Here is a 16566-nt window from a genome sequence, read left to right as displayed (position 1 = left end):
AGCATCTTTGTGGGTGGCCATGGCCCCAAATAGACCGCTTGTGGGGATGGGTCCTTTTCAATTATAAATTCACAGATGATCGCGTGTTGTTGACTTCAGGGGGCAGCATGGAAAAATCACACTTGTTTTGTTTACCAGCGTCTTCAGATCACATTTTGTGAAGTTTCTCTTTGTTGATTTGTCAAGTCAAGTCAAGTCAACAGTATTTATAGAGCACTTTCAAACAGCCATCGCTGCATACAAAGTGCTGTACATGGAGCAATTTAACATGCACAATAAACAGTAAGACAAATCGGTAATAAAGGTGGTAGAAAGCACCAAACAGTAAAACCAAGAACAAATCTAAGTCATGCTGAGTCGAATGCCAAAGAATACAAGTGAGTTTTGAGGAGGGTTTTGAAGATGGGCAGCGAGGAGGCTTGCCGAATGTTCAGTGGGAGGTCATTCCAGAGAGCGGGACCAGCAACAGAAAAGGCTCGATCCCCTCTGAGCCTCAGTTTAGTTCTTGGTACTTCTAATAAGGTCTGGTCCACAGACCTGAGGCGCCGGGCAGGTGTGTAGGGGCGGATGAGCTCAGAGAGGTAAGGTGGCGCGAGATTATTCAGAGATTTGAAAACAAATAAGAGGATCTTGAAAATAACTCTAAAATGAATGGCGAGCCAGTGAAGGGATGCCAGAGTAGGAGTTATGTGCTCCCTCTTACGAGTACCAGTCAAGAGGCGAGCAGCGGCATTCTGGACCAGCTGAAGGCGCTTAATGGAGGACTGGCTGACTCCAAAGTAAAGGGCATTGCAGTAATCGAGCCGGGATGTGACAAAGGCATGAATTACTGTCTCAAAGTGTTCATGTGAGAGGAGAGGTTTTATTTTGGCCAGCTGTCTAAGGTGAAAGAAGCTGGATTTAACAATGGCACCAATTTGCCGATCGAGTTTGAAATCACTGTCCAGTTTAAGGCCCAAGTTTGAGACTGTTGACTTAAGATAAGGAGACAGGGGGCCCAAGTCTACAGGATGGAATGTACAAGGGCCACTGGGACCAAACAATATCACCTCTGTCTTCTTTTCATTGAATCTAAAGAAATTTTGTGCCATCCAGGTTTTGATTTCTTCCAGACAGGATAGGAGTGGTCTTAATGAGAAGGCGTCTTTCTTGCTCAGTGGGACATAGATCTGGCAGTCATCTGCATAGCAGTGGAAGGGAATACCATGTTTCCTTAAGATGGAACCCAATGGGAGCAGATACAGCGAGAACAGCAGAGGCCCCAGAATTGAGCCCTGTGGAACACCACATGACAGGGGAGCAGTGCGTGACTCAGAGCAGCCAAGGCTGACACAGAAGGTTCTGTCAGCTAAATAGGACCTAAACCACTCAAGAGCACTGCCACCAATGCCCACCAAGTGCTGCAAACGAGTCAGCAGAATACTGTGATCCACTTTATCAAATGCTGCAGTTAAGTCCAATAAAACTAGACACACGTGGTCTCCAGAGTCATTTGCCAGGAGGATGTCATTAGAAACGCGTAACAGGGCTGACTCCATGCTATGCATCGTCTTGAAACCTGACTGGAAGACCTCCAAGATGTTATGTTCATCCAAGAAAAATTTCAACTGCATGTGCACCACTTTTTCCAGAATTTTGGAAATGAAAGGCAGTTTGGAAATGGGCCTGAAACTTGACAGCACATCTGGATCAAGACCAGGTTTCTTGATCAAGGGTTGGACCACAGCATGTTTAAACTGTTGGGGAACTACACCAGAAGAGAGGCTGCTGTTGATGATATCCAAGACTGTTGGCCAACACTCGGGAGAACCTCCTGAAAGAAGTGCGGGGGAAGAGAGTCGCAAGGGGAGCCAGATGGCTTCGTCTGGCGAACTACATCCTCCAAAAGCGTCAAGGACACAGTTTCAAAAGAATTTAGCACAGCTGAACATGGAACATGGACAGAGGGGTCAGATGCGGTATTTGAGACCGGAGTCCTAGCTGTAGAGACCTTATCAATGAAAAACTGAAGGAATCTGTTGCACATCTCGGGTGAAGAATCCGAGCAAGTAGGCAGAGGGGGTTTGAGTACAGAATCTATCGTTTTAAATAGTGCACGTGGGTTGTGACGGTTAGCTTGAATAAGGTCCGACAGATACGCTCTTTTGGCCTCTTTTACTGTGAGCTGGTAGTTACGCCAGCAGTCTTTCCAAATTTGATAAGAGACATGCAATTTGTCATTTTTCCACTTGCGTTCGGCTTTGCGACACCCCTGCCTAGCTGCGCGGGTAATGTCGTTAAACCATGGCTCGGGTTTAGGTTTTGGGAGCACAGTTTTTGAAGGAGCCACCAAATCCAGGATGGCACGGCATGATGAGTTGAACCAAGAGGTGAGTTCCTCTGTGTTAGACGAGGGTACGCAAAGGTTATTAAAGGCACCAGAGAAACGACTAGCAGTGCGAGGGTTAAAAATTCGGCGTTTAAAACTAGGAGCGGCAGATTTCACAGCAGCATGCGATAAGACTACGTCAAATAAAACTGCCATGTGATCAGAAATCCCATTTTCAAGGACTTCCAGATTTGACACCGGTGGACCATAAGCAAGGACAAGGTCTAAAATATGACCTTGTTCATGTGTCGGGCTGGTCACATACTGCACGAAATTAAAAGAGTCGATAAGTCTTAAGAAGTCCTTTGCTAGCGTTTTTTCCGGACAGCACACATGGATATTAAAATCCCCCATTAGGAGGATATGATCATATCTCAGCCTGATTTCCGCAAGAAAGGTTGAAAAGTCGCTTAAAAAGTCTTTGTTGTATTTAGGAGGACGGTAAATGACAGCACAGAGCACCGGGAAAACACGACCGACTTCAAAGAAGGTTGCTCAAAGCTGGTGGCCGATGTGGTGAATGTGCACCGTTTACATTTAAAATTGTTCTTAAAGATGCTCACCGTTCCTCCACCACGGCCTGATGTCCTTGGGGTATCGAGGAAACCAGTCAGGTGGCAACAATTCAAGCAAAGCGTTGTACTCACCAGTACCTGCCCAAGTCTCCGTCAGACACAGGAAATCCAAGTCATTGGAAAGGAAATACTCCCTCAGAATATGGGTCTTGTCCGTCAGCGACCGGGCGTTTAACAACGCGATCCTTGTGGGAGTAGCAACGGGAGGGATTGCCTCTTCCGATCACGAGCCCGGGGGAATTCCCTCAAAAGCTTTCGCTGGATTCCTCCCCGAGAAAGGCGTGGGGGGTAGAAATGCCGTGGCGCGATGGGAGAGCCAACGACTGTTAGCAAGCACGAGGCGACGGGGTCGAGGGCACACCACGCCAGAGCGATCGAAGTGTGTCTCAGATCCCGTTTTAGCTTCACGAGCTGACCGCTACGTTTGCCGCGGCGGCGGCGACGGCGGCGGCGCTTCTGTGAAGGGGGCGAGCGAACGCGGAAGAGATTAGCCGGCAGGTTAGCCAAGAACGGAGGTAGCGTCTTTTCACCACCGTCTTGCCAAAACGCGGCCGAATCTCCGACGTGTTGTTGAATCAATAACAACGATCGGCGATCATAAACCAACCGAGACGCTGTTAGGGAGGTAACAAGCATTGCGAAAAGTAAAAAAACCCGAAATGGCAGGAGCGTCGCCGAACACACTGGCGCACAAGCGGCCATCTTGGGCATTTGTAACAGGGAGGATTCAGATACTCCAACATGTGCGGTCAATTTCACATTGAGATGTACAAAAAGGAATGCAATTGTATTCATGCGTATGCACAGACTCTTTACAGGATCTGTATATTTTGTGTGTGTGAGATGTTGTTTGGATTTGGCAGTATGCTGTGTTTCAGTATGAAAGCCATGCAAGTCTTTGTACATGAGGATCAAGGCCTCTTTAAATCTTTTTAAAAGTAACTGAAGGGGTTGGAGAATGATGCAACCGACTGTAAACGCCTTGATGGCAGATCTTTCTGAGGTTTCACTGGATATGGTGAGGAGACTGAAGATATCACCTATATATGTTATATGTTTAGCTTAAAACGTTTTATCATAGACAGGTCGACTTTGACACTAGTCTCTGTCCTGAACATCTGCTGAAGTACTTGAAACAAAGAATAAGATAAGAAAAGAAAACCTTTATTAGTCTCGCAATGGAGAAATTCCCAATTCACAGCAGCAAAGTTATGAAAGGAAGAAGTAGAACAACAAACTATAGGAGCTGCTGGAAAGGCAGCCACTCACACGGCGCCATTTTGAAGTCAAAATAACAAAAATAACACAACACAACACATAGGACACAGACAGTCGTGCAATCTTCACCAATTTTCTGCATACATTTTGTTGTCTGAAGCAGTTATAGATGAAAGAGGAGAGGATCAAAGTGTCCTTTCACCAGTGGATCAAGCTACAAGCTAAGTTTTGAAAGCAAACACAAAGCTGTAGCGTCCATTGACGAAAAGAGATTAGTTCACTTCTCCTGTCCCACGTAATCCGCTTCAAACTCCAAGCCGCAACTCCCAGTTCCAAATCCGCATCGGCGCTCCGCGCTAACGCTCCTTTCTTCTCATCGTCGGCTCCTCAAGACTTACATCCATCCAGCCGCAGACCGTTCAATAGCACCGATCTCTCCGTTGAACAAAGTGGGTCTGTGAAAAATGCTGCCCATTACAGGCGCAAGACACAAGCACCCCGGGACTGTCCAGCAACGACAGTCAAATGGCGCCGACATTCCTCCCAGTCAAAAACAGTGCTGGTATACCCATGCTGCCGAGAAGGCGCAACCACCAAGCACAGAGTCTCCTCCTTGATGAATGTCGTGGCCAAAAAATGCTGAAAAAGTCCACATCAGGTCCACACGACGTAACAACAAACACAAAGTGACAAAACTACCGAATGTAGTGTGAAGTTTAGATTCTATTTTCACTTGGTTAATTAACAGCCCCCCGAGGGTTTTCTTGCCTCCTCCACCTCGTAAAAGTCCCTGAAGGCTGTCAAGTGCCTTCGAAGAGGAACCCTAATCTCAAGATTTGTGGACCAGCAGATATGGTCTGTACTTTGTCAAAATGCCAAAATCAAACTTTGCTTGACTTTCTTTGTTTCTGATTTTTACATGAGGGGAAGGACTGCCCGCCCCTAATTAATATAATTAACATACTATGCCTATATGTACGTGTGACTGTAGTTGCTCGGGGCTTCCTGATGAAATCTGAGACTCACAGGAGCCCGAATCGATTCGTGTTGTGCCCTGAATGTTCAGTAAAACATCTTGCAAGAACTTCTCCATTTCCAGCCTCTGACTTTTGCACATCAACTCAGCCCGAATCAAACGAACACGCGGAGGACCTGGGGAAGTGGAGAACGGTCAAGGGATCCCGACGTGTCGACAACAACATGCTTCCCCTTGTTTGATCATCCTCCAACAAGACCAACCTCAGAAAAAAGGAGAACCGTGACATTCACAATGCAAGTCCACGGGCACTTTTGCCGTTAATTTCAGTCACTAGCAGAAGGGAGTATGATGTGAAAATGCTAGCTCCCTGAGATGGATTAATCTGCTTAATTCACGATATTAATCAGAATACACATACAACATACTATTGTGGAAAGAACATTTTAATTGCATTCCCCTTTAAAATGCAATGAAACATATAAAAGAAAATGTCAACAAATATACATTATTTTTTATTATATTGGGGATTGATTAATCAGCCATACATGAATAATACATGAATACCGCCATAACTATTTGATATACTGTATATTTTTACGTTAGTAATTCATTTTACACATACGTTTACATTATTTTTGGTAGTAAATTCATTTAAGCAACCAAAAATTTGAATAGCCATTTGGGAGCCGAAAGAGCCGGCTCTTCTTAGTGAGCCGAGCCAAAAGGACCGGCTCTCTAAAAAGAGCCGGAATTCTCATCACTAGTATACACAGTGTACAGGATTATAAAACGAATGCAGTGTGTGCTTTTGCTACATTTGATAAGCCTTGCCATCCGAAGCATTACGTTTGCTGCTGACGTCATCAAAGTGCGCCGGGTTGTGCAGCTGGCGCCATTCTGACAAGCGTGTCCCCCCCCCCCCATATCCCTGCCAGAGTACCACTAAACACAGCTTTACCTGGAATTTGCCTACTTCTGTGTTTTCTCGTCTGCAGTGACTCTCTTAGGTGAGTGTCGTTGCATTTCTTGCAACTGTGTGTCGTTTGCATCCCTGAGAACGAAAACGTTATCGGCGACTAAGCGTCCAATGCCCCCAGTTGGTCTGCTATTAAATAACTTTATGTCCCTCGCTAGCCTCAAAGTAAGGTTTGCTCTTTCGCATATTGTGTTCGTTTTGGTCCCGTATCATTGCTTTCGAAACAACATGGTCCCAAAAGAGGCCCCACGAAAATGCCTCTGCGAAAAAGCCCACTCCATACGCAAATCACCACATGACTGACGATCTGGTTAACCGAGGATCTTAAATCAGATTTAGTTGAGTTGTTTTAAATTTATGATGCACAGCACAAAAGGATGACACCTGCATGTGCTAATGTAATGAAGGCTTGTTAAACAACAGTGCGACGTTTGTGAATTGTATGTAATGGAGCAGGCAAGATGAGTGTAAATCCGTCAGTGCAGTAGATTCTTGGTTTTCTGATTTAGCCCATCTGATTTTGACTTGGATTAACAGGTGGTCGTACGTACGTGATTAAGATTAAGAAAACCTTTATTAGTCTCGCAATGGAGAAATTCCTAATTCACAGCAGCAAAATTATGAAAGGAAGAAGTAGAACAACAAAATATAGGAGCTGCTGGAAAGGCAGCCACTTTCGTGGCGCCATTTTGAAGTCAAAATAACAAAAATAACACAACACAACACATAGGACACAGACAGTCGTGCAATCTTCACCACTTTTCTGCATACACTTTGTTGTCTGAAGCAGTTACAGAAGAAAGAGGAGAGGATCAAAGTGTCCTTTCACCAGTGGATCAGAGACGTCATGCTGAAAATGTGCACACGTCTGCTACAAGCTAAGTTTTGAAAGCAAACACGAAGCTGTAGCGTCCATTGACGAAAAGAGATGAGTTCACTTCTCCTGACCCACGTAATCCGCTTCAAACTCCAAGCCGCGACTCCCAGTTCCAAATCCGCATCGGCGCTCCGTGCTAATGCTCCTTTCTTCTCATCGTCTGCTCCTCAAGCCTTACATCCATCCAGCCGCAGACCGTTCAACAGCACCGATCTCTCTGCTGAACAAAGCGGGGCTGTGAAAATGCTGCCCATTACAGGCGCAAGACACAAGCGCCCCGGGACTGTCCAGCAACGACAGTCAAATGGCGCCGACATTCCTCCCATGTGATACTGTTTAACAGGGTAGTAATTTTTTTCGGGCTTTTCTTGTTTCAAATCGAGACAGAGATGGTACCATCCTGAATATTTGCACACTCCTGTACCCATTATTGAGTGGCGTTGTCTTTTTCTATGGTTGACTTGTGGATAGCAAGACCCCAAGATACTTACTCCTGTACAAGACCCCAAGATACTTGAACTCTTCCACTTGGGGCAGCATCTCATCCCCAGCCTGGAGAGGGCATGCCACCCTTTTCTGACTGAGGACCATGGTCCCAGATTTGGAGACGCTGATTTTCATCCCAACTACTCCACACTCTGCTACAAACCACTCCGGTGAGAGTTGGAGATCACGGCTTGAAGAAGCCATCAGTACCACATCCGCAAAAAGCAGTTTCAATACTAAGGCCACCAAAACGGACTCCCTCAACACCTTGGTTGCACCTGGAAATTCTGTCCATAAAGTTATGAACAGAATCTGTGACAAAGGGCAACTTTGGTGGAGTCCAACCCTCAGTGGAAACTCATCCGACGATTTACTTGCAATGGTTAGTGGTAGATGAGGGATGGATGGTTAGTAGTAATGTCATGTCGCTTTGAGGCAGGGGCCACCAATGTGATCAAATCTCTTCACAGAAATGAGTATTGTTCATTTTCATAATTATTATTATGAAAGACATTTTGACCAAATTTGTTATTTCAGAAGAGTTAATCGCATTGGTAGCCCTTCGCATTAATCAGTACCCAAGGAGTAGCTCTCAGTTAAAAAAAAAAAGTTGGTTGCTGGTGTTTCAAAATGGTATCTTGCATGTCGTGCAGCAAGCAGTGTTTGATAAGTGGGGGCACAATGCATCTCGTGTACATTCCCCCAGATGCCTCCCGGCCTTGTCGTACCAGTAATTTTATTTATTTATATATTTTTTTCCAAGATGGCGCCCGAGTAGGCAGCCTTCGGCAAGCGCTTTTCAAGAGCCTTGCTTTTTGGTTCTTTTTGGGTGTTTTTGTCTTTTGTTTTGTCACATGTTGTTTGTTGTTTCATCGTGTGGACCTGATATGGACTGTTTTCAGTGCTTTTTGGCCACGAAATTCGTCAAAGGAGAAGTATCTGTGCTTGGTGGTTGCGCCTTCTCGGCAGCACGCCTGTACCAGCACAGATGTTGATTGGGAGGAATGTCGGCGCCATTGACTGTCGGTGCTGGACAGACCTGGGGTGCTTGTGTTTTTTGCGCCTGTAATGGGCAGCATTTTTCACAACCCCGTTTTGTTCAGTGGCTATGTCGGCGCTGTTGGACAGTCGGCGTTGGTGCGGCTGGATGGATGGCTGCTGAAGTTGAGGATGAGGAGAGAGGAGCGTTGGCGCAGAGCGCCGATGAGTATTTGGAACCGAGAGTCGCCGCTTGGAATTGAAATACATTTCCATGGGACAGGAGAAGTGAACCAATCTCTTTTTTCGTCAATGGATGCTACAGCTTCTTGTTGACTTTGAAACTTAGCTTGTAGCCGACGTGTACACATTTTGAACATGACTTCTCTGATCCACCGGTTAAAAGGACACTTGTTTTTTTTTTCCGATTGGACTCTGAACAAAGTAGAAAAAAATATTGATTTGATGTCACTTTTCAATGTTATTAAAGTCATCTTAGCAATAATATAACTTGCACCATCTCAACTGAATCCCTTCGATGTCACTGGTCCACTCCATGTCATGAGGCTGACTACTTTCGGAATTGACAAATGGCCAGATCCAAATCTCATCAGTAACATGAACCCTTTGACGCACTGTCATTATACATCATCTGTGTTGATCACACACAAAAGGATTTGCCATTGTAAATACATATTTAGCAGTAGTCGGCTTTTACCATTTTTACCATTGTCGGCTCCGACATCCTTTTTCTTCCTTTTCGGTTCGGCAGTGGTTAAGATTTTTTTTCTTTTACCCTGCCAGTGCATCATATTCCACCAAAGCGTCTCTGCTTGATGTTTTTGGACTTCTCTAAATGGGGATTAAGTCCCACTGCAGCGCTGAAGAAAGCATATTTACACCAGCAGAACCTGTAATGCACATTCCTGAATTCATTAAGACTTGGGTTTGATTAATTTTATTCTGTGTTGTTGTTTTATAGTTTAGATAGCCATATTAATAATCGTGAACTAAATTCTAGCATTGTTTTGAGCTGGCCCAATGTTTGCCAACGGTATTAATTTTTTTCTAATTACCGTCCATCCATCCATCCATTTTCCGAACCGCTTGATCCTCACTAGGGTCGCGGGGATGGTGCTGGAGCCTATCCCAGCCGTCTTCGGGCAGTAGTTTTTAATGAGAATAAATATAATCAAATGAAATCCCCTTTTGACATTCCGGTTTTATTTAATGGCTTTTTTGATTACTCTTAATCTTTTGATTTACATTTGCCATTGTTTTTCCTAATTCAAATCAATGAGAACCATTGCAAAGAGTTTCACCAATCGCCGCCCTCCATTCATTGTGGATAGACTGCAAGCACTCTCGCTAATGATCACGCCTAATTCCATCACCTTCATCCTTTAGCTGTTCTTAATAGACCCATTCAGAAGATTCATATTTAATGCACTCGCATATTCGAGTTGTTGAAGCTAAACGTGCCTGAATGCTTGTGCCGAACAGCTTTCCAGCAGAACATCCCTTTCAACGTCTGCTACCGATCTGCAGATGGCAGTGTTGCTCAATGCTCATTCGACTTGCCAGCCTTCCCCAAATAGACAAAAGTATTGGACCAACTGGCCATCGGCACCAAGTCTGAGCAGTTTCCACTCCACCATGGAAATATCTTTGTTTCTTCCAAACAAGGTGTCTGCTGGTGGTTCTTCTACGGACACCTAACTCATCCCATGCCTTTTACACACGTTGCGTTGTCATGCTGGAACATTAAACGATCATCACCAAACTATTGTTTCTTCCATATAGTTGGAAGCATACAATAATTGTCCAAAATGTCATAAGATGACACATTTAGATCAACGGGGGAGGGTGTCCATTAATTGACAAGGAGGCATGTTTCAATACTTTTGACCACGCACTGTGCTCCAACCTGCGCCCGACTGAGATTTTGTAGCCTGTTAATATTCATTCATATTCAATATTTTGATTTAACTGCCTTTCGACTGATCCAGACTTCAGATTCCTCACAGAATGAGGCAGTGGAATAAAACATCACCCCATCCAGCATAAGTAACCTTCACAGGTTTTCGCATACTTCAAAAAGACATCCTTCCCAGAATTAAGAACTGAAGTCCCATTATTGAGAAGGCGTCTCGAAATGGACAGGGAAGGTGACACACTCACTGCCTTTTCAGCCAAGTGAAGATGATTGTGGACCCCGAGTGGCTTGAACATAATCGAAAGCAGTAATCGAGACAATGACAATGCACTTGTTGAGGTTAATGGATTGTGTTGCTTTAAATTGGGGGCAAAATATTTGGCAAATCAATTTGTTGTGTGATGCGGCATTCTAATTCTAACAATTTCTCCCATAGGAAATAACAGAGGGAATTGTTTTGTTGTTTGTTCCTGAATAGTGTTGTACAAACCTTTTATAAACTCTTTTTATTAATTTTTTTTCACTAAATAGTATTTCAAAGTCCCTGAAGGGAGACAACAAAATTGTATAATGAATTTAACACACCACAGAGTGTTGTAAACAAGTCTGCCAAATTTGAATTAATTAAAAAAAAATCATGAAATATTTCAAATGAGGCTCCTGAATCGGGAAAAATAGAGACCTACTCCCAGCTGTCAGACACTGCGGTCGTGTTCACTGAATGTGTTGAAAACAAGCTCCGCTCGACTCTGACCAGTCTGTCAAACCCGTTAGTACAGTATGTGTTCAATTTCTTTTTTTCGCGTGAGCCACACGTCGAATAACGTCCGCCGATCTATTTAATAACCTGTTAACTTTTTCTGAAGGGTCGGTCATATGGGACCCACACACAACACAAACGCGAGTGAGACGTTTGCAGACGTTCGCCGGTTTGCCGGCGGGCTAGCCGCCGCCGGCTCGCTCGCTTTTGTGTCGTGCGGGCAGGAATTTGCGGGGCTGGAGTGATGGGGCGATCGCCTCAGGCAGCCATGGAATGGCAGCCAATCGATGAAACAACTTCTGCAGTCAGCGAGATTTCTTATGCCGGGCTATCCACCAGATGCATGTGAAGCAAATAAGTCTCTTCCCCTTACTGAGCCTCACTGAGTTAGTCTCACAAGATTTACGTGTTACTTGATGCAAGGTTTTATCTGCCTTTTGAGGTGTGTTTCAGAACATAGTGGTGGAACTCCAAATTATATCAGTTGTGGTGTGTTGGACCCCTGAAGTTACACTTTAGTTTTTTGGCTCAGAAAGAACTTTTGATGCAGCAAGAGCACTGACATGTCGGTCTTCCTTTCAGGTATATCCAGCTATGGATATAGACGGTGCCAGTTCGGTGGTGCTGAAGACTTTAACCCAAGCCACAAGTCAGGACACGGCCATGCTGAAGCCCGCCGAGGAGCAGCTCAGACAGTGGGAGACACAGCCCGGCTTCTATTCGGTTCTCCTGGTGGGCAAGGCTTTGAACAATTACATTTGAATTTGACGGTTTTATTTGGGTCATTTCCTTCATTTTTTGAAATGCACAAAATATGGCTGGATTGGGGTAAAAATGACTCTGCAAATGGGAAAAAACCCATCAAAAGTGTTGATGTATTTGCTTACTTACTGATCAGGTTCTTGCTGAGTGTGTTATATTTTCCAGCCATGTCTATCTCTGCATAGCAGTCTCGGGTGTCGGCAAACCACAAGTTACACACACATTTTTATCAGGTTATTTTTCATCTGTTTGTGGTCAAGTTCGCGTCATATGTTTTGATATTTTAGGCTGGTTTTCAGTGTCTGCACATAAAAACATGTACAGGATCTGCCTCAGGTGATGTCATCCAAATTGTTTCACTGGCCTTCATTTTTCAATTAAGCTATTGCTCTTTGATTTGGCAATTTGTTTTTTTCTGCTCAATATTGCTGCGTTTTGATCTTGAAAATTAGAAAATAAAAACGAAATTTTTCATCTGATACTGATCAGCTGAAAATGTTGATTGCGGAACAACTGTTATTTCCAACACTTGTATTCAGTGCATTTGTATCTGGGCAGGTGTTTTTGTATACGAGTCATCAATCTTTGTTGCTGCACCGGATTTGCATTGGCAGATGTTTTATATGCATCTGATTTTTTTTTTCTTTTATCCACATTTGGAAGAGGCTTTCATTCCGATCTTAAGTGACACAGTTCACTCGGGAGCCCAAAAAATTCCTAAACCCATCACTTGAACCATATACAGTGTAATCCCAGCCTTCGTCCGCTGAATCAAATGAAGTAGTATTGTGATTTGTTGTGCCTTTGTAGAACCTTTTTAATCCGTCTGAAACGTCACTTCGGTTTGCTAGCAACACTCCTTATTTGAGTGTTGCAAAATTAATGGATGAAATGTATGCCTTCCCCTCTCTTAGAACATCGTCAATAACCATATGCTGGATGTGAATGTCAGATGGCTGGCAGTACTCTACTTCAAAAACGGCATTGACAGATACTGGAGGCGAGTGGCCCCGCAGTAAGTACACATTTTCACCTTTTAATGCCTCCCTTGCCGTTGTCTCTTTGCCACAGTCTTTATTTCATTCGTTTTATTGCCATTGCTCTCATGTTTGTTTTGGTGCCATTTTCCTCTTACGGCTCTCTGATGTGTATTGTGCCTTATTGTTGTCTTTACTGCTCAAGCTTGTGCTTTCTCTCTGCCCATCCTCCCTAATTCTTTACTGTATATATTTATATATCCCACGCTTTTTGTCTTTTTAATGCATGCTGATGTGTGTGGCCTTTGAGCTTTCACTCAGCCCCATGTGTCTTAGGTTGCTTGATGAGATGGCTCTAGTTGGATTTGAATAGAGCGTCGGTCCATAAATTCACAGGACAGCTTCGGGGCCGAGGTCTTCAGTTCTGCTTCAGCAATCTTTGTTTTTGGCCACTTTCTTTCTCGCTGCTGTTTTCTTACTCTCCACAGTCTCCCCCTCCTCCTCCTCCCCCTTCTCTGACCAAGTTTGTTTTGTACCTGTCAGTAGTTTAGTGAGGTCACTTTCATTGTTTGGAGTGCTGTGTCGGGGTTTTTTTACCACCATGTAATTTGATTACCCTCAGGCTCATTGCCATGAATTGAAAAGTACAGCGATGCCCGATAAGGCACGATGGATGTGGTGTCACCGTACGACGCGTTAGAAGGTTGTAGAAGGCTTCTTTTTGGCTCTCGGTATCACTGAAAGACAAAGTCAAAGAAAACGTTCATTGTACCCATCATCACTTGTCCAAGTTTCGGTTGTTTTACAAATTTTACAAATGTCAGACCATTTGAATGATTCTACTGCTTGTGTATTTTTCACTGTCCTTTACTTCATACCTGTGTGTGGCCTCGAGTGTTACGAGTCCCTGGTTGCCCCATTGATGATGTATATTTTAGTCTTTTGCACATTGCCAGCATGTGTCCAAATCCTCTTTTACTTAAGCACATACCAAGGCACTGGAAATTGTTCCTCCGTCCGTATTTACCTCCTTCTCCTCACTTGGCTTGCTCAGTGACGCATCGCTTCGATCATCAAGCACTCCTCTGCTCCATTAAGCCTCAGCTGCAGCTTAAATCTACAGCGTATGGTTTTTTTTTTGTCTCTGTTTTACTAATTCAGTGCACACAACAGCTATGGCAAGAGCATCAGTTGCAATTTTTTTTTACCTGCAAGATGTTTAATGCAGGTAGAGGACTTATAGAAGGTTGGCAGCTGGCTGTGGCTGTTGCTATACAAGGATTTGAATTCATCCCATAGCATCTTAGTAGACCCTGCTTCATATTTCTGTTTGGAGTTGTAGATTCCAAATAAAGTCTGAAAGATTCTCCCAAAAGTGTGGCGGGCTTGCTGTCCTCGCAATGCAGAAGGTCAGCTCTGCAAAGCACTGCCATCTTGCAACTCGGATCTCTCAGGGATTTAAAACATGACATTACCTTGCTGCTCTCGGATGCTATTTTTTCTTTCCTTCTGAAAAATGCCTTCTGCTTCTCTTGCCAGCGCTTTATCAGAGGCGGAGAAGACCACGTTGCGTGCTGGTCTCATCACAAACTTCAACGAGCCTGTCAATCAGGTTAGTGATTTCGAACACTTCACCCTGCTGTCCGGCCCTGATGGTGGACTTCATTAAAGAACCTCTTAGGGAAATTCTGTCTCAAATTTTGATGACATGCTGATTCTGAGGCAGGTAGCATATGTAGAACACTGATTGTCTTCCCTTTACATCACCCACAGGCCAGAGGTAGGAAGCGAGACTTGTTTCTTCTTTCTCACTTCTTTTTGGAATTATAACATGCGGTAGGAGAGCTAAGGGTCAATGCAAACTCATTCATCCATCTGTCAATTTTCTATGGCATTTACTTCGGTCGTGGGTAAACCGGAGTCCGCCCCAGTCTCAGGGCGAGAGGTGTGGTACATCCTGTACATCCTGAATCCAGCTTCCACAAACATATTTGTGTTGATTTGAAAAGAATACATGGATTGCAGTTCAGTCAGACCTCCGACTTGCAAGCTGTCACTTAGTCATCGAGGTAGCTGTTTTTATCTTCATATTTTTGCTTTGAGTTTTCTTCACAAATGTGATAAAATCAGAGTTGGACCACTCTTTATCATCACGATTTTAAAAAAATTATATATCAAAGATTTTTTGCACAATGCTGTTATTAACAAAGCAATAATTGGGTGGGGGGGGGGGGATTCGGTTGCCATAAGTTGAAGGAAATGACAGCAATACAATGATTCTGATTGCGACCACGGAAGAGCTCTTTGAGAGGCAGAATACGCACTGAACCATTCAGGATTGTTCTGCTTGTCCACTGGACACAGCTGGCAGGATGAATGTTATGAGAATGAAGTAATTTGCATTCTTGGCCAGCATGCAGTGCTGGCTAAAGTGCCGCCTGACACTATTTCAAAGATAAGACGACCCAGCTCGCTGCCTCCGAGTGTGGACGTGAGCTAGGAATTTTTTGATGTTGGTGTGTACCCTACCTAACCTCTGAATTTGAATACCGTACCCCTAAGGTTGCACAGAATTCTCTGGACAAATTTGCACTGTGGAATCAATGTCATGACACTTACCGGTACTTTTTTTGCTTTGTTTTAAAGAAACACCATATGCGTGCTAAAATAATGTAAAGATAATTTAGTCAGGTTAAAACCTTAACTGTACAGATAATGAAGGTTTTATGATGGTGACTTTTAGGACTTCTTAAACAAATTACAACAAATACAGCAATCTCTCATTTATCGCGGTTAAAACCACGCGCGATAAACGAAAATCCGCGAAGTAGCAACCAATTAACATTTTAATTAATTTTTTAAAGTCTGCAAACGGTCCACGAGAAGCTGCGAAAGTCAGCAAAACAACAGCGAGTCACGTAGAGCAACATATACAGTACTGTACTCCATGTATATGAAAAAAAATATATACTGTATTTTTTATGAATATGTTTGAAAAAATCCGCGATAAACGAACCACGAAATAGCGAGGGATCACTGTATAATTGATTTCAGGAAATTGTGTTTGACCAGCATTCGAAAATGAATTGCGTTTGACTTTGAAATTGGAACTCCATTTTAAAGCAACAAACTATTCAAGCAGACGTGTTTTCAAGTGGTTTCGCTCAAGGATTCTTTATTTTTAACTAAATGCACTGGCACATTCCTCCTCTGCCGTTTCATGCTTTTTCCCTTAGCTCATTCTCTTTTCTGCGTGCGTACGTACGTACGTGCGTGTGTGTGTTTGTGTGAGTGTGTTTGTTTGTGTGTATGCATACATTTATGTGTGTACGTGCGTGCTTTGCCAACAGATAGCAACCCAGATAGCGGTACTGATAGCCAAGGTAGCCAGGCTGGACTGCCCTCGGCAATGGCCGGAGCTCATCCCCATTCTGCTGGAGTCTGTCAAGGTCCAGGATGGCCTGCAGCAGCACAGAGCGCTGCTCACCTTCTATCATGTCACCAAAACTCTCTCATCGAAACGTCTGGCAGAGGACAGACGGCTATTTCAGGATGTAAGTCATCAGTCGCTTTGTTTGTGGACAGATATTCTCTCTTCAATTGTGTTAGTTTGTCTTTTACGGCGACCTCTCTTTTCCAATATTGTGGTTTGTTTCCACTGCGCAGTTCCATGT

At 43.9% G+C, this 16566-nt stretch overlaps 1 protein-coding gene across 1 annotated transcript in view; it reads left to right on the top strand.

Moving 5' to 3' along the window:
• The first annotated feature begins 6032 nt into the window (after positions 1-6032).
• The window catches only part of ipo11 (importin 11), an 80030-nt gene continuing 69496 nt past the window's right edge, over positions 6033-16566 (top strand). Inside the window, exons 1-5 of the mRNA XM_086111944.1 lie at positions 6033-6147; positions 11736-11885; positions 12830-12930; positions 14432-14504; positions 16243-16446. Of these exons, the coding sequence (XP_085968070.1) occupies positions 11748-11885; positions 12830-12930; positions 14432-14504; positions 16243-16446 (516 nt within the window). The 5' untranslated portion in view covers positions 6033-6147; positions 11736-11747. The remainder of the gene's footprint in view (positions 6148-11735; positions 11886-12829; positions 12931-14431; positions 14505-16242; positions 16447-16566) is intronic.

This window comes from Hippocampus guttulatus, chromosome 5, assembly GCF_054856545.1.
Source record: "Hippocampus guttulatus isolate MCC_2025c chromosome 5, RoL_Hgut_1.0, whole genome shotgun sequence".
In the NCBI taxonomy this organism is placed as follows: Eukaryota; Metazoa; Chordata; class Actinopteri; order Syngnathiformes; family Syngnathidae; genus Hippocampus; species Hippocampus guttulatus.
Note: the sequence above shows the minus strand (reverse complement) of the source record. Positions and strands in the feature narration are given on the sequence as shown.